The sequence below is a fragment of the Fringilla coelebs genome (genome assembly GCF_963513975.1).
Source record: "Fringilla coelebs genome assembly, chromosome: 5".
Classification (NCBI taxonomy): domain Eukaryota; kingdom Metazoa; phylum Chordata; class Aves; order Passeriformes; family Fringillidae; genus Fringilla; species Fringilla coelebs.
In genome coordinates, this window is record NC_140033.1 from 20,004,104 (window position 1) to 20,029,838 (window position 25,735).

At 38.0% G+C, this 25,735-nt stretch overlaps 1 protein-coding gene across 1 annotated transcript in view; it reads right to left on the reverse strand.

The window, feature by feature from the left end:
• Nucleotides 1-7,721: 7,721 nt before the first annotated feature.
• The window catches only part of MAPK11 (mitogen-activated protein kinase 11), a 30,719-nt gene continuing 12,705 nt past the window's right edge, over nucleotides 7,722-25,735 (reverse strand). The window contains exons 3-12 of the mRNA XM_084205679.1: nucleotides 25,027-25,085; nucleotides 23,832-23,943; nucleotides 20,805-20,834; nucleotides 20,625-20,672; nucleotides 18,193-18,307; nucleotides 17,998-18,069; nucleotides 16,267-16,346; nucleotides 13,406-13,484; nucleotides 11,893-12,066; nucleotides 7,722-8,674 (exon numbers count right to left, since the gene is read on the reverse strand). Coding sequence (XP_084061805.1) covers nucleotides 8,601-8,674; nucleotides 11,893-12,066; nucleotides 13,406-13,484; nucleotides 16,267-16,346; nucleotides 17,998-18,069; nucleotides 18,193-18,307; nucleotides 20,625-20,672; nucleotides 20,805-20,834; nucleotides 23,832-23,943; nucleotides 25,027-25,085 — 843 coding nt within the window. The 3' untranslated portion in view covers nucleotides 7,722-8,600. The remainder of the gene's footprint in view (nucleotides 8,675-11,892; nucleotides 12,067-13,405; nucleotides 13,485-16,266; nucleotides 16,347-17,997; nucleotides 18,070-18,192; nucleotides 18,308-20,624; nucleotides 20,673-20,804; nucleotides 20,835-23,831; nucleotides 23,944-25,026; nucleotides 25,086-25,735) is intronic.

Sequence of the window (25,735 nt, forward strand, 5' to 3'; positions counted from 1 at the left end):
GGCGCTGCCGACCCCCGCCGGCACGCGCCGACAAAGAGCCCGGGCCGGGGGAGCGGGAGCGGCCGGCGCCGCCGAGCCGGGCTGCGCTGAGGGGCCGGGCCTGGGCGAGCGGCGCCGCCCGCGCCCGCCCCGCGCAGCCCCGCCGGCAGCACCGCCCGCTGCCGCGGCTCACCCCGGGGACCGGCACTGGGATCCGCATCGGCCCGGCAGCGCCCTGCCTCCCCTCCAGCCCGGGAGCCTGGGCTGCCCTCCGCCGAGGCCGGGGCAAGAAGGGCGCGAAGGGCGCGGTGTCCCGGCGGCGGCGGAGCGTGCCCGGACAGGGAGGCAGGTGCCGGGACTCTCGCTGTCCGAGCGAGTCCTTGCAGGGCGGACCAAACCCCTCCCGGCCGTCTCTTCCCCGCCACGGGCCCCGCCTCACGCTGGGCCCGTTTTGCCTTTGTGCTCAGGTTCCGGTGAGGTGCCGTCGGCTGCAGCACCGACGTGTTAAAAAGTACGAGAGGCTGCAGCTGGCAGAGCTGGGAGTCCAAACGTCAGCTTTTGTATGGCCTCTGCCCTGCGACGAACAGCTGGGGTCCCCAGATCATCCCAGCGTCAGACCACATGTTACAACAATATTTCATATAGTTCAATAAAAACCAGCACACACTTGGTTCAGGTGCTCAGAGCAAGTGGTCTTGTGCATGGCTGAAATGAACTGGAATGGAACTGTTGCAGCAGTGGCTTGAAATGATTGCAGCGCTGGAGTACGGACAAGAGCAACCTTCTCAGTATCTCTGTAGTAAATAGGCTTGGGCCAGCAACACGTGTAAGGCAAAGACCTGGTTTAAAATATGTTTTATGTGTTCTCTGTGTTAATGTAATTAAAATTCTTGTCCTTCAGGGTCTGGCAAAACCTTTGTTTTGTTTGACTTCACCCCTGAGCAATGTTGCTGAGGTTAGATAATTCAGGTTTGCCGTCACTAGAGTTCAATTTGTGGTTTAGCTCTAAAGGGGCAATCTGGACGAGTTTCATGGCTCCCAGTGCCATTTTGGTATTTGCCACGGGCTGACTACCAAATGTGGAAGAGCCGCCCTGCCCTTGCTCTTCCCGGCGTGCAGGAGGAGCACAGCCTTCCAGCTGCCTGCCCTGTGTTCAGTCAGCACTGCTCTCCACTGACCTGTTCCAGTCTCTGGTTTAGTGAGAATGGAGAGCAACCTTCTGGCATTTAGGCAGTTAACATGAGGCTTGTGAGAAGTGTTAGATCAGTGGTAGATGTTTACTTTTAAAAATTCACTGCCCCAGGAGATTATTTTTAAATTTCTGGCATCCCTTCTATGCTGTTTGTCCTTCAGATGTTGGCTGGTGTGGTACGTGGTACAGGTCAGGTGAAGGATAGAGCAGCTTTTTCTCATTTTGAACTAATCTATTAGTTTAATTACTTTTAATGACCATTATATATGTTTCTAATACAGAGAGGATAAGTTCTGCTTGTAATCCCTCACTTTTCCTTTATCCAGTTGTGACAGTGATACTTTTTACTGCTTGCTTTTTATCAAGGCAGAAATTAGATTATTTTGATACAGTAGATAAAAGACTAATTTAGCATCAAGAGAAGTTCACTCTTGTCCAGAAGCTGAGAATATTACAGAGCAACTTTTAAAAAACATTTTAAATTGACAAATTTATCCTCTGCTGGTTTTTCCATGTTTTTCCTCCAGTAAGTATTTAGGCATACTTTGCTATAGATGGATGAAATAGCTGTGTAGGTCAAATATAAGACCTACCTTTCCCCACCAGGTCACACATACAGCAATGTCACAAACTGCATCCTGCTAGGCTCAGCTGGATACATGGTGATGTGTTTTCCCAAAGACAGTTTGTTGCCAGGGGACTGATGGATGCTACAGCCATATCTTACTCTGGGCAATGTGTGCTTGACAGGATGGATTTTAAAAAGAGTGCTATCAGATGTTTCTGCTTCTGGAATACATTTATTGTAAAGTTAATGGAAAAAAGGGATCTTCTTCAGACATCATTAACAAAATATAATAAATGCGTTAATGGTGCAAAAATTGCACTTTTCTAATGCTCATCCCATAAAGGGAAGATTTAAGAGGTGTCAGAATGTGGTGGGTTTTTTTTTAAGAGCCAACTTTTGATGTGCTGGATGGTTGCCATCAGCTGCAAAGCATATGAGGTAGATGAGATGGGTACAGTACTCTTTCTAATCCCTCTGATAGCTCAATTTCCCTCCAGCCTGGAGGTGAGCTTTGGTGCTGCAGCAGAAGCTCTACAAGCAAGCAGTGAGAAATCTAACAGTTTTCCTGAGGAAATCCTACATATATGAAGTCTGGTGAGAGAGTTTGATGGCAAAGCCGCTCACCACAAGCTGTCACTTGGAGATGACAAAATGGCACAGCCCTGTTTGTCAGGAGCTGAATTGCAGGTGAGCTGCTGAGCCCTGGGTGCAGAAGTGTGTCAGTGTGAGCAGGGAGAGGGGACTGACACTGATCTCCAGTCCAGGCACTGATAATGTGCAGGAAAGGAGATCACAGAAAGTCCTTTGAAGATTCAAACATCTTCCCACCTCTCTGCCTGTTTATATGTCTGTCTTTCATATGATCATTTTATTCTTGATACACTAATTCATATATGAATAATTTGGCTGTGTAAAACATACCTTAAATGTCAATAAACATAAAATCTTGCTGAATTGTCAAAAGCTGATTCCTAGAATAGTATTATTTTTTAAGAAGCTTTCTATATGTCCACCTTCAAAAAGTATTCTGTGCCTTACTTAGACCTGTTGCCAGGAAGTAAGTAAGGAAGGAGGAAGTAAGTTCATTCTATTTATTACAACAAGAAATAAAGCTTAAAAAATAGTAATTACAAAAATCTGTTTGAATCGGAAAATACTCTTGTGCTATTTTGTCCCCACCCTTCCCCAGTGGAGTCACTGCCAACTATTTTGCAACTTTTACGATTTTATCTCTCTGCCCAATGAGCAGGGTGTTTCAGTTCCAGTTTCTGTGACATGTAGCCCTCCTGGGGACCTTGCCATGTTGCAAGGTCACTAAGCCATCAGCAGAAAGGAATAAATAAATATACACACCTAAGTGCTTTTTTTTATATTAAAAATAATTCAAATGATACATTACATTTTTTTAAGAGGTCAAGTGAGAACTTACTAAGTAACTATGTACTACTCCATTGTCCCTGCTTGCTGGAGGTTGGTGGAGGAAGAGAGGCCAGTTGTAGAGAGTACTAGACACCTATATATAAATCAACTACTTTTAACACTCTCCTAACTTTTTCTCCTCTGAATCCACCAAAAGGTCCTCTCTTACAATAGACTGAAGGAGTTTAATTTTTAAACTATCACAGATTGTTGCAATATGAGATGCTATAGTCTACAGAGCAAAAAAACAACTCTTCAAGAGTTTCCCAACCTTAATGCAAAAATCATATGTAAAGAACATTAATGGATATCACTGATGGATAGCTTTACTCATTTGTCACTGCATAGTTGTGCACATATCCTATTTAAACCACCCAAACCATGGCATTCTTTCCCCCATCTCACCGTCCTTCTCAATGCTGCCTTAGTTTTCTTTGTTTCCACCTCAACCTAATGAGAGAGGTGGTAGGACAGGAGTACTGTATGTAATTTTTGCACAGAACGTAATTTAACTATGAGTTCTTGATTTGAACAATCAGGCTGTAATATAAAATAGGCATATATTATCTGGGTGTTAATCCACAGGATATTATTCTATAAGGAACAAAGTATTGCTCAGTGGAGGCTGCCAGTTATGGCAGATTTAGTGTATAGTTGTCTCAGAGCTGCAGCTGTGATTCAGTATTTCTCCTGCGTTCAGTATTACTTGTGATTAAATTGGAACCTAAAAGGACAGGCTAAAATCTCTGTGCTATGGTACACATCTTAATATGTGACAATAATTGGAGTTTGGGGAGTATGGGAGGGCAAAATGAAGCATGTGTATGTCTGCAAGTCTAATTGAAGAATTTCGCTCATTATGCTGAAATTTCTGGTCTAATGGATTAAGTGTCACATTGGTTGGAAGATCAGTGTTCACACAGAAAGCTCACAATATATTCCCTCCTTGTAGTGAAAACTTAGGCCCTTTTAGGTGTATCAGTTTAATATTTTCTTTTATAGCAGAAAGAAGGGCAGTGGCAGCAGCACTAATGTAGCTTTCTAAATCTCTTGGTACTAGTGCCTTAAAATCCCTTACCCAGACTCATAAATAATGACACTTAGTACTCTCACTTGTGCAAGTGTGCTGATTTTCTAAGAATCAGTGTTTGCATCCATAAACACTAGCAGCAGTAGCAGCAATGTGTGACAAAAAAGCAGCTGCTTTTAATGCAAATTGTAGTGTTGCTATTCATTCCTTCCTAAGGAGACTGATCTTGTCGAGGTTGAATCCCTTTCTGCTGCTAACAAAAGACATAGTTTACCCAATTTACAGTGAAATTCTCTTTTCAGAAGAGCTAAACCTTTACCACTGCTTATCTGTCGGGGATTCTCAGGCCAAGTCAGTAATTTACAGATGTAGCAAAGGATACTTTAGTAATTTGTGCTGGCAGCTCTGTACAGTACTTTTTGAACAGATTCATCTTTGACCTGGTCCCAAGAGTGGGGAAAGTGGAAGTCTGTTTTCTTGTTGTGATCCAGGAGCACATGTGACAGGAAGAAAGGAAGGAAGTAACTTTTATATTGACTGCTTCCAACCTCTGTCAAAGTTTCTTTTACTGCCAACATTTTGTCCTTGAAAGGGCTGTTCCCCTCCTGACCCTTAGAGTGAGTTCACTGTCAGATCCTGTAGCACACTCACCCTCCTTCCCTCTTGCTTTCATCTGCTATACCATATCAAAAATACCACCAAGATCACAACCTGGAATTGAAACCTCTGCAACAAGGCTGTCTAAATAATGAATCTACCAATTGATAATGAAGTATTTATTTTCATATATCAGTATCGATTACCTAATTTCCTATTCCCCCCCCCCCCCCCCCCCATAAATTTTTGAACTTATTAGTAACCCTGCTATTTCAGACTCAAGTAGCCACTTTGTATCTTCAGGGTATGGCACATGATATCTTCTAAAACAGTCCTTTTCCTCTGAACTATCCTTGGTTTTTCTTTCCATTGGTCCATTGTAGATTAAAGGCTTTTATTCCTGTCTGCTTTGGCTGTGTCGTATCAATTTCCTGTTGCTGGGTTTCTGGGTTTCAGTGGTGATGAGGTAAAGAGCTTAAAAAATAAAACTGCAGATTCTAAAAGTGTTGTGTATACTTAGGCATGTCAAAGAGACTTAGATGCTTGCAAAAAATTTTCCTTTTGCAAGAACTTTTGTTGCCTGTGATGATAAAATTACTAGACTTGGGGTTGTACTGACCCTGATTATAGAGTGAGATAATAAATACTAGAAGTGATTTCAATTCACTAGGTGGATGGATAACAAGCTTTTGTGACTGAAAGCTGAAATTAGATAAATTCAGATTAAAAGTAAATTGCTAACAACGTTGGTAATTGACAAGAGAAAACCCTTGGACAGGTGTATTCTGCCCACTGGAAGCCTGAGCTGGCTTCTCCATGAGCAAAACACAGCCATGCTCCTCCCTCCCCTCTGTGCTTTGCAGGTGGCCAGGGATGAGAGTACCCTAATTTAGTGTGGGCTAAAACCTACGCTGCTCTCCTCAAGCATAAATGCAATGTATAGGGCACCTACAAAGGCACAAATGTGCTACTGAAAATAACAGTGCTGTCAGGAGATTAAACCCCCACTGTTTAAGCAGGAACCACTACAAGTTTTGCAAATAACATTTGGGCCATGTAATCAATGCCTTCATTAATGACATTTTTAGCAATTTTTTTTTAATGAAAACTTTATATTTACTTACTCTTTAAAATTTACTTTTAAGCCATCTGCTTCACCAAGCCTGACAAAGCCCTCGCTCCTCTATATTTACCTCCATCTGCCTGTTTGAGTTGGTAGATAAATGTTTTTTCAATCTGTGTTCAAATGATAAGCATTGTTAGTGCTAAGCCTCCCACCTTTCTATCCCGTTGGGGTACTGGCTTTCCAATTACCTGCTTCTGCTGTTGTAAATAGATAAAGTTATCAAATTACAGTCTCATGTTGGATTGCCACAAGGGAGCTGGTTACATACTCTAGAAAAATATTTTAATTATTGGTTTTTGAGGTCTAAGTAATTACCTTCATTTTGCACATCTAGGAAAAAGATGGCTGTCTCCCTACTGTTGTTCTTGACATTAAAATGAGATGATTTACAGGTTTTGATGGTAATTCATTAAAAAGGGCTGAGCTATTGTTGCCCATTACTGTCATCTTCAATTAGTTTAAATGCGGCTATGACCATGTTCTTCCTACATAATTTATCTCCTAAAAAAACTGCATTTCTGATTGTCAAAGAAAATATTCAGAGGAAGATTCAGAGCTGCCAGAAGAAATTTTGGAAGCAACATAAAACTTTCTTTCTACCTCAAGTGGCAGAGCTATGGCAACCAGTTTTACCCATCCTTTGAAGCATTTTCCAATGGCCACCCTCAGAGCTGGGGAACCAGCTTTAACAAATGAAGGGACAAACCCCATAATAAATTAATTATTGTGGGACACAAAAAGCTCTTGTGAAATCTCTTTATTTCATCTTTGTCCTTCCAACTGAAATGGAGCTGTCAAATAGACTTGTAAACTCAATATCAGATTTCAGAGAAAATAAAGCACTGAGTTACTTTTAACTGTCAAACAAATTAAAAAAATGTTTAAGATATGACTGAGTGAATATTTTCATTATGTAGTTAAACAAATAGTTTAAAATATTTAGAACTTTTTCACCTATTTTAGCATGAAATTCAGTCATTTCATGATCATTACAAGCCTCATCCAGCTTCACAGGAAGCCAAAGTAACAATGGCTGACAGCACTTCAATGGAGTCACAAGAAATCCAGGCAGGCATTTACTTTCAGATTAACATGCCCTGGGGAAAGTTGAATACAAATGGCTGCATTTCAAAACTGGATGCAAGTATTGGATAACCGGTCAACATTGCCAAAACAATCTATCACTTAGTCCATAAATTAGAAACATATTTTCTAGATGGAATGCCTATTTCTATTTTTGAAAAAAGCAAAGTTCTTGGACTTGATTTTTTTTTAAATCTGTTTATTTAGAAAAAGCCTTTCTTTTTACATAGAAAAAATACAGAGGAAAGTAAATGCAGTAGAATCCATTACCTTATATAACTGCTATACAATTGAATATTAATGACAAAAGTTTCAGAAAAACTAAATATTATAAAAAGCCACCTCTAAAATAATACTCTGACAAAGCAAGAACAAGACACAAATTAAATATTAAACAGCTGTGAATCACAAGTGTGTACAAAGATACAGGCAATACAATACAAGAGGCCTTGTGCCAAAAGGATGTTCCTGTTACATTATTATGCAGATTATTTTCCTGTATGCAGTATAATGGAGGAATCAGATAAATTTGATTATTTAAAAAATCTTGGTATCATTTGTATCCTGCAATTTTTAAATTTAATTTTGCAGCTTTTCAGAGTCGAAAAACCTTTAAAATTTTGCTTAAAAAGAAACTCCAATGAGAATGTGTCAAATTCTTGAATCTCCTTGCTTTGTCATGTCTTCCCAATGGCAATTATTAGATTACTTTCCCAAGGGTTTTGTGAAGAAAAATAAGACAATGTGGGGTATTTAACTCAAAGCTGTGAACTGAACTGAGCACTCCTGTGCTGCCATCTGTGACAGCCTTTGCTGAAGCTTGCAGAAGTCTACAGAGCTCTGCTGCAGTACCTTTAAGGCACCTTCCTGTAAACCCAGGCAAATTCACCAACAGTCTAGCAATGGCATGGTGGGGAATACCATCAGGAAGTAAAACTGTCTTACAAATGGGTATTGTGCAGATTAAAAAATAGATGTGGAAAATAATGAGAACAGACACTTGAATGGCAAGAGAAGAGAAAAATTTATTTTTACTGACTTTCAACTGGTGTTAAGATTGTTTGAGAGACATCCAGTACATGTGTAAGACCACCACAGATATGACTACATATGCATATTCTGTCTATCTCACTACCACGCCCTCTCTTCATAAAGGCACTAACTATAAATAGTACGAAAACAGACAGATAAAATGCCACCAAAAGAAAAAGGATTGCTTGTATGGACTTCTTGTTTATGTTTGTATACATTCATGCTTTAAATGTACAATTTTAAAATTAATTTAAAAGGTCACCTTTATTTTGGCAATACAACTGATAAAATGAAACATGCAGAACACACAGCTTGACAGAACTCAGTGCATAATTTTGTCAGAATGAAGCAGTTCTTTACCACCCTTTGTGAGTTGGGAATACATTCATTTTACAAGGCAAAAACACCCCCACCCAATCCAGACAACATCTGGCTTCTGTTTAATGCATCTGTTTTTCCACATCTCCTCCAAAATCTTTGGATAGTAAAATCTATGCCTGACCACAGGTTAAATTGTATGGTTATATTTTAACAGTCTTCATAGTGCAGCAAGGCAAGACAGAGCTGCCTGTATTCACTGTTCTATCTCCAGGCTGTCCATTTTTAGGTCGGGTGGTTTAAAGCTATTCACTTCTTCATAGGTAAGTTCTGTAGAGGGGGTGTAAGGAGAGAGAAGAATTAGGTGATATTTTCTCCAAAAGAAAAATATTCCAGATAAAACAGTTCTACAGATACATGTGACCTGTAGTTTGTATTTCCAGCCTCTAGCATCCAGATCCAAAAATAGACTGAATTCACTAGGAATCCTCCTCTTAACCTCAGATTACAAATTACACTCACAAATACTGTTATTGTACAACATGACTGTCCCCTTCAACTAATTAGTAAAACGCACAGGCCCTGAAATGAAAACATCAATTACACTGTCAGATGACCTGCCAGAATGTAATAAATGACAATATGTAATGGAAAATGCAATCTTTAAAAGTACCTAGATAGGTTTTTAAATGTGCACTTTTAACTGTGGAGAACATTCTTTATCATCTCTCAGTCAGTTGCCTTCAATTATATATCATTTGTAATTCTGTGCTAATTCCTCGGGATCCTGGTTGGTTGGGTTTTTTTTTTTTAATGTTTTAGTGTAGCTGACAATTTTATGGTACTCTAAAAAAATTTTATTTTTGTATTAGAAGCATGTAACAGCTTTCATCAGGAAATTCTATGTTCATCAATAGCTAGAAAAATGTGTTACTTGCTATGTTACCCTGCTTTGGGAATAACCCTTTATCTTTTCATGCTAAGAGTCAAGTCCTGTTTTCTGCCCTGGACATTAATGGAATATGTTGTCAGTATTTTGTATTTTCTCAAATTAGATGCTGCTTTTTAAGGACCACATCCTGTTTGCATATGGCTAACTTCAGGTTATGGCATTACTTCAGGTTCTGTTTTCCAAACAGTAATGTTTAAATCATATCAAACTCATGCCTATTAGCTTTTTTATTAAGTAACTCTATCTGAGACAGCTGCTATGCTTGCAAGTGTACCTAGGACTCCTCTAAAGTATGTAAAAAATCTTGGGACTGAATCTTGCTTATGCTCTGGTTGTGCTGGCTGGACCACTGTGTACAGTTTCAGCGAGGGATTTCTCTGAAGGAAATTCTGTGTGCAGAACTGCAGGCATTGGAGGATTTGTTAGTTGACTTTGAGTGACTGACTTATGACTATTACATAGAATTACAGGCAGCCAGGGAGCAGCTACAGCTGACTGAACTTGCAGAAGCCAGCATCCTCACAAATTGGACACCAGGAACTGTATCAGAAATTATTCTTACTGGCTGTGTGGTTTATGTTCATGAAGCTTTTTACCCACTTCTCACTGCACCTACTCAGCAGAGATGTGCAACTGGGGCAACATCTAAGGAGAGAATGTATAGCATTCAACTCTGAATAGCATACTGTTGGCCTCTAAAATTTTGAAATATTTTCTAATTGATTAAACATGTCAGTAAGAAATCTATGATCTTGGGTTGTGAACCTCAGCAGCGTACAATGGAGGCCAAAAAAACTCTGAAGTGCATAATATATATGACAAAGTGTCTGAAATCTCATTTTACTTTGGTGCTCAGTCTCTTGAGATCAGGCACCACTGATTTTTAACTTGAACAGAAAAAGAGCAGAAACATGCCAACAACATCTCGAGAAATTGGGTCAACATTTCATCAACACTACAAACATTTTATGTTATCTTACTTAAATGTGGCACATGCTGTACTTGAAAATAAAAAGTTTATTCCCCAAGATAAAAATACGGCCAGAGGGAAGAAGGAAATGCAGCAAACCTGCTGTGTGAGTTTGGAGATTTTTCTCTCACACCTTTTTTTAAACCTGAATAAGGAAGGAATTGGACCTGTAGTTCCATCAAGGTCAACGATGTAAAAAATTATACATGAAAAATGCAATGATTAATATGATGCTACCCTTCCAAGAGATTTCACCTTCATGTCCTCATTTCAGTTTTAGGAAGTGTTAAGCTGTTAGGATTGTTGCTGAAATAATTTCAATGGAGTTTCATCACAAACAGAAATCTGCTTCATGACTCAGAAATTGTTAAACTTTCCTGTTAAAGACTCAGGCAACTGAAAAAGCAGCAGAAAATAAAATCATCCTCTCCTAAGTACAGCAGCAAATGAAGGCAGCTCTCAACAAACAAGACGTATGGGTGCTGCTGTAGGCTGCCAGGTTTTGCAAAGGAGACCATGTGTAAGGAGTAAGCAATGCCAGTCAATTCACCTTGTTTGTACTGACAGTCAGTTTCTACAAAAGCCTTTCCAGGGCTCTAGAAGGTTGATTTATTACAGAGAGAGCCATAGCCCCACTATTATCTTTTTTTAAGACACATTTGCTGTAGACAGTCTGCTTTCTCCCCTGTAATGCCCAGGATAAAACATGGCACAAGTGGATGGGCATGAGCAAGTAATGAGAGTATTCTTCATCATAAACCTAACCACTATGATAATACATTTTTATCAAAACTTTCCCAAGTAAAAGTTAGAGAAAATACAAAGAGAAACAAAAGAACATTTATTTTATGGAAGACATATTTCATCCTAAGCCAAGGAAAGACCTTTATTGATAAACAGAAACAATTAGTTTTCTACAACATTATTCTCAATTTAAAATTTCTAGTAAGGAATTTTTAGAATAATATATCCTCATTATACAGTGGTGAAATTAGCCTGTACTTTTCAGTGCACTTGCAGTCTAATGTTGAGCCACCTTACTTCCGTGATACTGCAGTGCAATATGATTGTGTTGCAAACATGGAAGGTTGTTGCAGTATTTATCAAAGAAAGGTTTTGGGGTGTCACTCCCAAGTAAAATCAACTATCATCTCAAACAAGGCCAATAGCATGGTATAGTTATTAATCCAAATTCCCTTTGCTATCTAAAGAATTATTAACAAAATACAGATCTATGTGGATAATACTTTCTGGTTCTGGTCAGAAATAGACCAGAATCCCAAGTAGTGTCACTTCCCCCAGGACAGTTACTTCAGCTGGGGATCTGACCTAGAAAACTAAAAGCAAAACAGAATGTGCAATTACCTGGTAGCTAGCATCAGCTTTTCATTAAGCTTTCACTGCTACAGGGAATTTAGCAAGGGGATGATAGAAGGGGGGGAGTGGGCAAAATCCAGAGAGGAAATATAAGCTTTTCTGCCTGTCCACTCCCACAAGCACATATAGGAACTTGTTTGCCTGAGGCTTAAAAGTTTAAATTCCTCTGGCTAGAAATGGATGAAAACCGTTATTTAAGTAAGGCTTTCTTCTGCTACATGTCTTAAGCAGTGCATGCAGTTCTGATACCTTTCCATTCATCTATGGTTCGCTCCTTGTTCTCTATGGACTCGTCGTACAGCTCGGCCTCAGGTTCATCATCCGGATCGTGATACTGCACAAAGTAGGGATGCGCAAGCGCTTCCGACGCAGTGATCCTTTTATCGCTGTCCAAGATCAGCATCTTCTCAAGAAGATCTACAGCTAAGGCAAAACCAGAAATGCAGTTCAAAGCCAGAAGAGACCATCTATTCTCACTCACCTTAAACAGAACTAATATTACTGGCAAAATTTAGGCAACACAACAAGTAAATTTTGAAGATTTTGTACTGCAAGGACAAAAGAGAGCTGAAGGAAGTTTCTGGTTTGCTTGTGGCATGCACAAAGGTTCAGTATAGTCAAATGGAGATCTGATTCACTTCTTCAGATATCCAAGGACTTAATTCTAAAAAGAACTGTATGTGCTTATAAGGTAATATCATGTGTTGTGCTTCTTGTGTAAGTTTGCAATGATCAGGACCAAGCTAAGTAACTTGTGAATAATAAAGTGTGAGATTACACTTCTAACAAGCTGCACCAATGAAACAATCAGATGAAAACCCCAAAGCAACTTCACAGGACCCATATAAACAAAATATGTTTAAAGTTTACATTTGAAGTATACTAGAAATAAGAGAGAGTTTTATGGCTGAAATTAGTGTTTTTAATGGAGATTTTATCATAACTATTTAAAATACTATTTTTTTTACTGCTTTCATATAAACACTGGGATTAATTTGCCTTTTTGTTATTAATACATAGCATGCTCTCATGTACTTCAGGCAAATAATTCCCATTTTTTTAATATGAAAGTGTTCTGAACTACTTGTATTTGTAAGAATAAAATTTGTATTAATACACAAAATGAATTCAAACCATTTAAACTCACAATACTTTCCTATAATGTGGACTTGATGGAACTGACCTGGTACTGCAGTAAGATGACTCTGATGACTCAAATGTCTTCTTTTTATGTCACAAGAAAAAGTTCACAGAAACAATTCTTTTGCACAGGCAGAACCAATTGATTATACAGAAAAACAATTATACAGGATCAGATCAAAGGTCTGCCTTAGCCCAGTATCCTGTGTCCAACAATGGCTCATATATTCCTAGGAAATAATACTCCAAAGGGTCATTCAAACAGCTATACTTCCTGGAATATTCTTCTGCTTGCCAGCAATTTACAGCTCATGGCCTTCTTGAGCCAGAAATGATGTCTCTAATCTAGACCCCATGATATTTTTATCTATTTCTGCTATCTACAGCTGGCTTTTGCTTTTCATCCATGGACCATTTCCCTTTAGAAGGTTCCAGTAATCTCCATCAGAAACAAAAAGACACAGGCTTCAAGGCAGGAAAACAGTCTCAGGATGAAAGGTTAAGCAATGCTTTTTGCACTGGTCTGATTATTATTATATGGGATCATATAGCAAAGAACACAAGGAACGCTTGAGTCCCTAACTTAGTGAAACATTTATCTGTGTCAGTCTGATTGTCTTACCTAATGGATTGGCACCACGAAACACTGCTTTCAAATCCTGCTGAGGCATATGTGGAAGAGATTCAATGTATTTTCTTGCCTAGAAATAAGTTAATATATTTATGATAAGGGTTAAATTTTGCTCAACAGTAACCACATCAACTCTAAAAAACCAGACATATTTTTTGTGTTTCTTACTTGGGAAATCCTCTTTACATAAAACCACAATGTATGACCTTGTTTCAAACACTCACTCTTGTATACTGAACAATAAGCAAGAGAGTACATTTTGGTTTAAGGCTTGAGTGTTAGCACTTTAGTTTTTCCCTGTGCTTACTGGTTCATTGCAGTATATCCCCAGAGAACACATGCATGTAATGCTCAATCAGAAACTGCAGCCTAAATCATCTTTCAGTTACCCTCATCAAAGTGGTATCATTCAATCTGCAGCCTTCCCTCCTCTCTCTTCTCTGGTGAGATGCAGCTTCACTAACCAAAGAACAAATTCGGATGCTCCATGTGAACAGATTTTCAGATGTTTAAGAGAATTTAAGAGCTTGCCTTTTCACTGTGGCTGTGAAAGGTTAATCCAAACTCAGCTAGTAAAAGCCTGCCTGGATATCCACAAATGTCAGCCTGACTGTACATGAGTACAAATTTTTAGGCTGAGGTAGATAGGTTGGCAAGAGAAGAGGTTGCATACTTGGATCAGACAGAACGGGGAATTCTGAAAAGGAATTGTCAAAAAAGAAGCAGGTGGCTATTCTCTAAATCCATAAAAAACCTCAGCTGGTCTTTGGACAAACCCTGACCCTTTTAAAACATGTTTGTGTTTCACAGATGTCTCTCAGGATTTAGTAGTCCTATTAGAAGGACACTGTGTGTAAAAGGCTAACTAAGCATCCTTGGCCTATGGAAAACAGCAACTAATCAACAACTAATCCTACCATGACTGAACAACATGCAGTGAAAATTACCTCCAACCTTGCCCAGAAATCCTTTGAAAACAAAAGAGACCTATCCAAGTGCACTTACTAGCCTGTGTCCGCTGCTTATATAGTCACTGCAGAAATCGGACCAGGAGAATTCCAATGTTTAAATTATTCTGAAATACAATTACCATTTAAACTCATATTAACATGAAACACTCCCAAACACCTCAGTAACTTGTGCTGAAGCATCCAAGGAGGTTGATCTTTTAGCTTCCAGTTCTTTAATCCTCTACTTATAATTGAAAATAGACTTGGCATTTCAGCAAATCTCTGACAATGCTGTTACAGGAATGTTAAAAAATTGTCCATGTCTGCAAGCTGCATTAAGAAATGCCTAAACAATAAGGCCAAACTACATGGTAAAGAAGAACTAGAATGAAGAAACTCCCTTGCAGCTGGCAATTACCTCCAAGCAAGGTATGCATCTCTTTTGACATTGCTCCTCTAATCAGGCAGCAGCTGCCCAGAGGTGATCTAGCAGCACTCGTGTTCATTAACCTGGTTTTTGTGTTCTGCCTATGCTCTAAAGGTATAATTAGCCCAAATAAAATAGTTTCAGGATTCTTGTACCTGACTGAGCTGTGCTCTGAGGCACAAGAAATTAAAAGAACAAAGCACATACTATTTCCAGTGAGTATTTAAGGTGTTCCTCTCACAATCAGAAAGCTCACTAGTTGTGGGAAAATAACACATTTGTATGTACTACCGAGAATGGGTTACAGCAAAACCTGTAGGATCTTAACAGCGCATGAAGGCTACAAAAGGACCAATGACACTCTACAAGGACCTATGCTTAGGACAGCACAGACTGAGATTTGTTGGTTGATGAACGTCCTGGCAAAAGGACGGATGCTTAGTTAGCCTCCTGCCCCAGCCATTCCTAGGTGCTGGGTACCCAATAACTTTGGGACTGTGTAGTGGCCTGTGATGATGAGGTTTCATTATACTTGGACCTTCCAGAAATACAGGGCTGCTCTGACTCTCCTACTGCTCCTGCTTACTTAACCCGCTAGTGTATTCATTAGCAAGGTCAAAGGAAACCCATCAATATATACACAAGCTGAGAATAGCCATTGGTATTAGTCTGAGGTGTATACAGAAGAGGTTTAAGAAAAGAGCTGCAGCTTAGGAGGTATCTGTGTGCTGGTGTTTATCTGAACTCTTACACTGTGCCCATCAGCTGCCTTTATCAAACAATACTACATCTCATTCCTCAGCTGGCTATCCACAGTTACTGCTTACAATGAATATTTTAAGTGCCACTTTAGCAGAGAAATTAGGGGAAATTGGTCATTTACTAGATTACTATTTAAAGAAGTCACATGGAAAGTTAAAAAGCCCACTCTTAATGACAAATACTATCAAGAATTTAGACCTCACGCAAGCACTTAGAAAGATGAATAAATATGATTTTCAAATTAGGGATCTAAATAGAGCACTCATGCAGAGCACACATTTTTTGATTTGGATACATCTCTGTTTAGAAACCTTACAACAACAGAAAGCATACAAATTACAGAGACTATTCTATTATTGCTACAGATTTAATAGTGACAATATAATGCTCTGAGCTGAGCATCAGTTTTAATTTTTTAAATTATAAGAATAATTTAATTATAAGCACTTTAAAAGATCATTGGGACTAATTTCTTAACACTTTGCAAAAACAGAGTACAGGAGAACAAGTATCAAAATTTATCCAGGTGACAGTCAAGGCATCTGGATGCCTCCAAAATCGTATTTTTTGAATGGTGGCATTCTAGCAGTAAAAACCAGAGATAATTTGCTCATTTCCAAATCAGCGTCCGCGTACCACAGGCAGTGACACACAATGCCAGCTAGAGAAGGGATGACAGAAAGTCAGTTAACTGAATGAAGCTGTGAACTCACATGTTCTGATGATATCTTCTTCAGAAGTTCCGAACTGGGCGTGCCCACAACTTCCATTATTCTCTTCAGTTGATCGATATCTGCATAATTTCAGGGAAATGAACAGCACACAGTCCTTCTGGGTTTAGACAGTTACTGAGCTTCCATGCATGTAACTAAGATGCTTAAAACCATTCAGCAAGACAATTCCATCACAGCTCATTGTCATGATCCGCTAGGACCGTCTCTTACGCTCATGGAAGGCTATCAATTCATACCTGCTTAAGCCTAGTCCTGGAGTACCAAATTCTCTACTGTACTATATTAACTTGTCAGGTTATGTCAGCTGCATGAAAAATATTGCTTTTCTGTCCTAGTTCCCAATTTAATACATTCTTCAGCTTAATATTAATAGCATATTTATGTTTCAGTGATCTGAGGGATTTCTAAACATCAGTTTAATATGATAGGCTATTTTAGGCTCATAGGCCTAAATTTCAAATCTGAAGACTGGCAAGTGAAAAGTTATCATTTGATGCCTTTAAAAATTTGTTTTATATATGTCTCAAGATGAAGACCTTTGAAAATGTTAATTTTTCATTGTCACCTAGGACCTGTAACGTATATTATATTTTTTATAGAGACTTAAGATTGTTTTATGGCTTTATTTAAATTGATATAATCACAGAGTTGTAGACAGTATTTTATAACAAAAAAAATCCTATTTCTATATATATTCATTTTTTCAAATAACACATATCATGTAATCAAACAGTCTGAGGACAAGTCATCTCCTTATGATGACATACCTGGAGAATGCCTGGTTACAATAGAGCCTAATGATGCTGAGCACAACAGAAAGGTCAGAAAGGTCAGTGGAGAGACTTGGTCTCAGCTCTCTTAAGATTATTTCAGGCAATTCTAATTTCATAATGCTTTGCACCCAGCAACAGCTTAGTATTAGCAGAAGTGTTTGATTTTGGAGGGGTCTCAGAGTAACAAGAAATGTCAATATTCAGTACAGAAGAATGTGCTCTTGTTTCTCATAATAAAAGCTTGATGCAGTTGGTTCCTCATTCCTTATTATGTGTTTTTCTTCAGTTTTCTTTTATTATTTTACTGCTCTCCTCAGAAACATCCCGTTTTTGCTCCTGCCAGCACAGGAAACGCCAATTGAAATCCCTGATGCTCCATCAGGAACCACAGCACAGCGCTGCAGAAAAGAAAGGCTTTGTTGCTCTTGTGGCATTTCTGGAACGATTGGCTTCTTTTAATATAACAGGAAACAACAGAGCTATTAATTCACTTATAATTTAAAAGTTAACTCATTTGCATTTTCCAGAACTTTCAGCCTAAAAGCATTTCTATTTTGTTAAATCATATTAGCTGATGAAAAAATGATGCTTTTACTCAGCTTCAGTTTTAGCGTATGTTATTTCAATAAGATCCACACATGGAAGAAATCTATCCTGCTGTAACTAGGTTATTATTTAAATACAAATACACAAAAGAATAAATGCAACTTTTTGTTGTATAGGAACATCTGTTACTGGTTTTTATCTTACCAATGGGTCTCATATTCAGTTGTCATATACACTGAACTGAAAGATTAGCAAATTGTTTATTCTTTTACAAGTTTGTTACCTCAAAACCATGTGCACAGAAATACTCAAGTCCTTAGGGAAAAAAAAAAAAAAGGGAAAATTAGAGAGTATTTTTTTAGCTCAATTTTAAGTTTTATATTAAGGATACAATCATTTCCTGGAAATAGAGCCTTTCCCTTCAATAGCTCTGCCATGATACATCCAACCGACCATATGTCAACTGCCAAAAAACAGAGACAGAAATGTGCACAATGAATCAAAGAGATCCTTAAACACAGCTGCTTCTTGGTTTAAAACTATCACTACACCCAGCTGTAGCAAAATACAAGCCTTCACAGTTTACCTGTTTGATTGTAGTGCATCCAGTTTAACATAATTTCTGGAGCTCTGTACCATCTTGTTGCAACATATCCAGTCATTTCATCATCAGTTTGACGAGCTAAACCAAAGTCTAAAATCTACAGAATAAAAATAAAATAATAATTTTTTAAAACCCCTTTCACTTTTGGTATAGGTCCTGATTTTCCCATTCCTCGTTACTGAGTTTTCTGTAGTCCCTTGCTATCGGTGAAGTAAAACAGCAGCACTCTGCAGATGAGCTCATCTGCTCTCCCTGCTGTATCCATGCAGCCTCTGGTGCTGCATAAAGATATTTCCACTGTAATGAACCTGGTGCTTTGTTCTCCAAGGCAGACTTTATATTTTGCCTGGGGTTCAATTTTCCACTGACATTAATTTACTAAAAATAAACACTGTTGCTATAAAAAATGAAATATTATTATCAGCTGGGAATGTTTGTGTAAAACGCTAACAGCAAGTGCCAGTGGCCATTTAAAGACCAAATAAGCTGATAACAAATGTGCAGAATTTCTTATTTTCTTATGTCTAAGCATCTACTCAAATCACACATTATCCTGATGCCACTAGGTGAGAAACGTATATCCTGTGTAACAATGTAAATTTAAATCACACTCCATTTGTTTTCAGTAGAACTTGAAGACCAAAACAAACGACCTCTCTTTGTGTACACAGAGGCTCTATTGCAAAGTGTTCCCCTCCAGATGCTTTCCCTTGCTAAGTTTACATTGATGGGAAGTTATTTGAACTGAACATTCCCAGCTCATTTCCTGGCTTTCCGTTCTGTTCTCTGGTTAGTCTATGTCCCACCCTAGCTCTACAAGACACTGCCTTGAAAGGGTACCATCTGAGCCCCAGTCCTCAGTCACCTGAGCTAGCCAGCATCTCTTCACATAGAAATGTGAGTTAGGTCATTGAGTATCTCCTGTGATGAGATCCAGGATTATTTATTAAGCTGATGGCTAATCCTTTTCACAGGGAATAAGAAAATTTCAAGAGTATAATTCAAAATTCCTCAGTTATAATCCAATTAAAAGATATAAAAAGCCTAAAGAAAAATATTAAGATATAAATAATTAGCATCTTTACTTCCAGTACAATTGAAAAGCATAATTTATTTCTTAAGTAAGCGAAGAAAAATGTATGAGGCAAACAAGCACAAATAATGGCGTGAAACTCAAACACTAATGCCCTTATTTTTATAAGGATTTTGGCAATATTTTTCCTTAAGAGCTGATCCCTTCCACCAAATGTGCATACACACACACACTTTCCTTTTTTTTTGCTTCTATTTCCTTTTTGTTAGTACTTGGAAATATCCACTAGTTTGTCCTAGTAAAAATAATTTCAGGAAGTAAAGCTATAAATACAAACAAAGCAGAGAGCAGTGTAACAAATGCTAGACAGGGAGCTGCACAGATTTCACAATAATAGAAAAAAACCAGAAAAAGTCTCCTTTACTTCCAGTACAAAAATATAGTAGACATTTTAAAGTATGTGATCAAACACAGATGACCCACAAAATTTCACAGATGCTGAACATACATGCATGAAGACATTAGAGAGATAATCATGAAACTTGCTGAGCATCTGCAAGTGTCATTAAATCAAACAGGAACTACACTTTCTCACCACAGATCCAGATTAGTGCAAGAACCTAACTGCACTGCTCTTACTCATTATTGTGGCTTTTTGCTGATCTTGTGGCTTTTGGAGTCTTTTCTTAAATCCCTTGCAGCTGGGATAAAGTGATTACATCAGAGTCTTAGAAACAGGAATAAAGATGTTTCTGGCTGTCATGGAGAAACGTTTAACTTCTCATTCTTAAGCTTAAAGGCTTAGAAAGCTACAAGACATCTTTTCCTTCTCCAGAGTCTCATGCTTACATAGTATCATATCACACAGACACACCAAGAGTTGTATTTATATAGAGGTGTACATCAAAATAGCATTAGGGAAGCAAGGATTATAGGGTTCTTTTTGGTTGGTTGGCGTTTTCTGTTCGTCTGTCTTACTGCCTGTAACTGGTAATACTGGTATATTTGTTGCCACCGTTGTTTAATTTAGCTTGGATGTTCTATAGATACAAAAAATGAAAGTTGTTACAAGGCTTCATCTATACATGGCAGATGCAGATACATATCACAGGCCAGACTCTCAAGATATACTCTGTTAAGTGCTCACTCAGAGGCCAAAATATTATCTATGTAGTATCTGTGGGGTACATAGGGATTTTGCAAAGATACCTGTATTCATATTAAATTAACATTTGGGGAAAAAACACATGTTCACAGAAATGGGCAAGTAGCAAACAGTTGAAATTAATGGAATGAGCCATAACAATGGTAACAAACATTCTCTTAGAAAACTGTCATAGTGAGAGTTTTTACAACACTGTGACAACAGCATGATACCCACCCTCAATTCACAGTCTTCATTTACAGCTAGGTTACTGGGCTTCAGGTCCTGTAGCAGAACACAGAGTTAGTACAGTACTACTTCAGCCTTTTAAATTATATTGTAACTATGTCTTAGCAACATATTTGATGCAGAGGGACACACTCCATTTATTTTCATTACCTCAAAGACTGAACTCACCCGATGGATGATTCCAGCTGAGTGAATATACTGTGAAACAAAACAAAACAAAAAGGGTAAGATTTGAAGTTAGAGGTGAAGGGAGGTCAAAGCCTTGTCTTGTTTTTTTGCTTCTGAGACTGACTGTTTTACATACAGAAAATATTTACGTCATACCATGTTTACAGATCAGAAGTATCTCAAACTTCAAAACCTCCCTCTTTTGTCTTATCCAGAATTGGATATTTCAAGAAAGGTAATGTTTTAAATGAGAAGCTTGACTAGGCCAATATTCAAGCAACAATCAATTTATTAATTAATATGGTAAAGTATGAGCAATACAGTGGGGTACAGTGGAGGCAGTTTTCCCTCCAGCTGCACGCCGATATTTGGGGCTTACAGGTATTTATAGGGGCACTCATAAGCTTTCTCAGCAGTTTCTATTCCCAATTTTTACTTATCAGCAGTTTCTATTCCCAATTTTTACATCACAATTCTACACTTTATTGTGATTTAGTTTTTCTCAGGATGTATCCCAGAAAAAGGAGTATCCCAGGTGGTGGTGGTTCGGTTTCCGAAATAAGTCTCCCAGATGGTGAGGCTCAATCTCCAGATATGGATCCACCTTTTGATTGCAATGACTATAAATCTCATAACAGTGATGTCCAGCTTCCCTTGGTCAAAACTATTAATCTTTGAGTTGATGTTCATCTTCCTTTTCAAGCTGCATGTTTCCTTTTTATATATTCTAAAGCTATAGTTTCGAAGATCCTTACTACACACAATATTCTAAAATTACACTTCAAAAGGTTATTATTGCAAAACTCTTTAAGGCTTAACTACAAGCAGAAAGTTCCTGTCAAAAAAACAACATCCATAAAGCTTTAATTCAAATGCTCCTAAATCAACTTAAGGCTTATAAAGGTTAATTGCAAACAAAGGATAGGTTCAAAGGCCTTCTTCCATGCTCTACTTTTCTCCATTATTATTAGAATTTGTCTCTATAACTGTCCTATGGTCGGCTCCCACACATGTTACAATCACAAATACACACATTGCCTGAATGTACCTGACATGAAACACAGCTCTGTATTTCACAGTAACCATGAAGACTAGATTCTATCACGAAAGGCAGCACTCACAGTGATTCTTCTCTATAAAGTCCCTTACCAATTTGGAATTTGTTCCAGCCTTCCCTGGATGTTGATCAGCTAGTGGCTAGTGAAATCAGTGGCCTAGGGAGCAGCATGGTTGACTCCTACAGGACATAAGTCACCTTCCCATACTGTGATGTGGGTGAAAGCAGCCACACCTACACTCCGGGACAGGTCAGTGACCAAAATATCCACCTAAGCCACAGCATTACTTCAGGTCCACTTTTAAAGTGGTATTTCAGTGGCTATTTTGTGGGTCTGCTATTTTACATAGAACATTTAAAATAAAAAAATTAGAACAGCTTACTCTGTCATTGCCTATTGTTCTCTAGTTAGGATTAACAGCAAGTTTATCTATGATCTTATCAACCAGCATAAGCAGGGCCTTCTATTCTCTAGAGGTGAATTCACCTTTTTTGGGAGAAGGATTATACACAAAAACTCTATAGCAACTGGGAAAACCCAAAAGAACACAAGGGCATTCTTCATGTTCCAGACCTAAGAGCAGTTTATGAGAAGGCAGGGCCACCTCTCAGTGTTCCTCACAGCAGCTGAATGAAGAGGAAGCCGATACAGTGCTATCAAGAGAAGGAACCGTGTCCCTGCTCTGCTGAGACAACCACAGCAGCCCCTCCTGGTGCCACCTAGCAGTCATACACAGGATCAAATGTTCTTTTGCTAATGAGACATGAGAATTTAATGAGAATTTCAATTCCAGACGGGAGGAGCCACCAGCAAACTCTCCCCTTTGAAACAGAGCCAGAAATGCACCTGAATGCATTTCTGAAATTAATATTCACTTAGAGCACAATTCTTACTATTATTTATCTCTGACACAACATAGACTTATATTCAAAACCACAAGCAGGATAATTAATGCCAGAATCCATCTTCCTAATTAAGCTATTAACTAATGTAAATGAGACAAAGCAATTAAGGGCTCAGTTGTGCAATTTTTAGTCACTAAAATCTGTACTTAAAGGGATGGAACCTGCATGCAAGAATAAGAATTACTGTCTCAGGCACAAGGTGACTTGCTGAAAATCATGTAATAAGTACATTTCAGAGCCAGTATTTACCATGGCTTGCTTTCAAACACATATTATTTTCCATGTCTAAAATATCAATTACTGTTAAGTTAGCTAGTAAAGCTGCTGACCTCTCTCTTCTCTTTGCTTTTATCTTGGGAAAATCCATATTGGTCTGAGAAAAATCTTAGCACCTAGTAACGGGAAGCATTACCTACATCTTCTGTTTATAGACACATATTAAACATCAGCAAAATTTTGATTCTTTTGGAAAAAAATGTTGCTGTAGATTCATTGCCAATCATCTGTGTTATTAAAGTGTATAAATTTTAACTGATATGATTAAAGGAAATAACGACTTTACAGGCAGACTAAAACTAAAAGATGTGTGCAGCATCGAACATTGCTGGGATAAATTTCTATTCCCCAGTATTTCCCACAGGACCCAACTAACTTGGTTAACTCTTCACCCACGTGACACTCTCTACAAAAATCAGGACTGTGGTTTTTCAAAAAGCCTCATGTCTTTCAAAGCACAAATGTGAGTTACTTTCCATATTGTTCTTTATCCATTTCATATTCTTCAGAATTTTTGAGACATTATATAGCATCTTATTGTCCTGCAATAGGAACTGAAATAGACACTGATCTAAAGTTAACTTTCAAGGGGAGTATTCACATGTATTGCCCATGTAAACATTGGTAGGCTTGGATGTTTATTTCTGGTTAGAAAAATTATCTGATAATTGATAAATGATTGCTATTTGCGCACTTTTAAGACATTAACAAAGAAAAAAAAGCATTTAAGTATGCTCATTGCAACCATCCAGTCCTTGCAACATTTAGATTGCTGACTCAGACAGTACCTTAAGACCTCGAAGTAACTGGTAGATGAGAAACTGTATATGATCATCTGTTAACTTCTGGCACTTCACAATGTTATTCAGGTCAGCACCCATTAAATTTGTCACAAGATATCTGTGAAAATACAGAAGTGGGAAAAAAAACATACAGTAAATTCTTCGGGAAAAGTATCCACACAGGCCATGGAAATTCCTATGCCACTGTCTACTAATATATTTTATATCCTTTAAATCAGCTGTGAGTTCTAATAATGCAATCACTACCATGAAACTTAATATAATTAAAAAGAAAAATCCTTGCAGTATATTAGAAGCTTTTATCTCTGTTTTCTCCATGACACACTACAGTAGTGATACATGCAACATATTTTTTGATGAAGAGGAAGCCTCACCCAACATCAAAGTGGCAGCCTGAGCCACCAAAACTACAGGACCTGCAAGGCCTGGAATATCTATCTGATGATGGAAGGAAATATTAGAGTGGAAGAAATAAGAGTGTTTTTTGTGTAACTTCCCTATCTGTTCCCACTGGAAGTTTTATTTTCTGACAAATTTTGCAGAAACATTGATTCTTTTCCAAGTACAGTGCTGGAATAAAAGTATGCATCTTTCATACCCAATTCCCATTTGTGTAATTTTGCCCCAGAGTCAAAGGGGTTTGCTCACTAATTTCCACAGAGACAAAAACATGTTAATTATTATTACTTCTGCTAAATTGTTTACTTAAGTGATTATAAAATTACATAAACCAAAAGGAAATCATATGTTTGAGTCATACCAAAATATACCTGGTTTTAGGTTAGCCAGGCATCTAGCCTGAATTTACCTTGTCTCAGTTAACTAACAGAATGCTTTCCTGCATTCCTGAACTCTGCCATCTATGTATGAACAAATAATCCACAGTTTACAAACACACAGTTGAAGTGAAAAGGTTTTAAGTATATTGGTATTTATGCAGCATTAAATCATTTACCATATACCTTTAATCTAATTTAAATAATTTAAATTTTCATTTGGAAAAGTACAAAAATGAGGTCTATCTCCCTGCCTCCTCTTTTGTGGAAAAGTTGTAAAAAGATTTTTACAAAGCTGACTGTAGCTGAAAGTCATTTAGAAATGTATGTTCCTCCTTTCTAAAAGCAGAATGGTATTCACTTACTTAGTAAGTAGTCAGAATGATTAAAAAAAATTTACTTACACTTCATTAAAGTTTTCTATTGATGTTGCAGGTGTAAAAACATCGAGCAGTCCTATAACCTGTAAGGTGAAAGAAGGGGAAAGAAGTGACATTTTATTTTTACAAACCTGTAAAGCGACATGTGATCTGTATTGACAGTGTTCAACATTTTCAGGATGAAACTTACAAAAATATGACATATGGTCATACTGAAAACTGACATAGTAGGTGTCTATAAAGGTATCACCTCAGCCATCTTAATTACAATCTTAATTACAAAGATTATAAAAAAATAAAGGCAGAAGAAGTAATGTCTCATTACAGAAAAGCTGATACATGCCTTATACAATTGTTATACTTTAGATTATGCACACCTTCATGAGTTTTCTTGGTTTCTTTTTGTTAACTTTTTTAATCTTTCTCCAGGATATTTTTCAATCAACTGTATTTATTCAGGCTTCGAGTCATCAAGCTACCTTTAAGCAAATGGATGCTCCACTGAAATCAACTGTTTACCACATAAACCTAGACCAGTACTTGGTTATGTGGGATCTGAAGGTCTACTGTCTTCCATTTAGCTGTTACACTGTTGTCAGTTGCAACACGAGTAATCTGTCCCTAATTTCTCAACAGCATCCACATTCAGCAAAAGCAGGTTTGAGGTGTGGGGTCTTTCTTATTCCCTGGGCTGATGTTTCAAGATGTTTCAACAGTAGTGAATAGAATACTT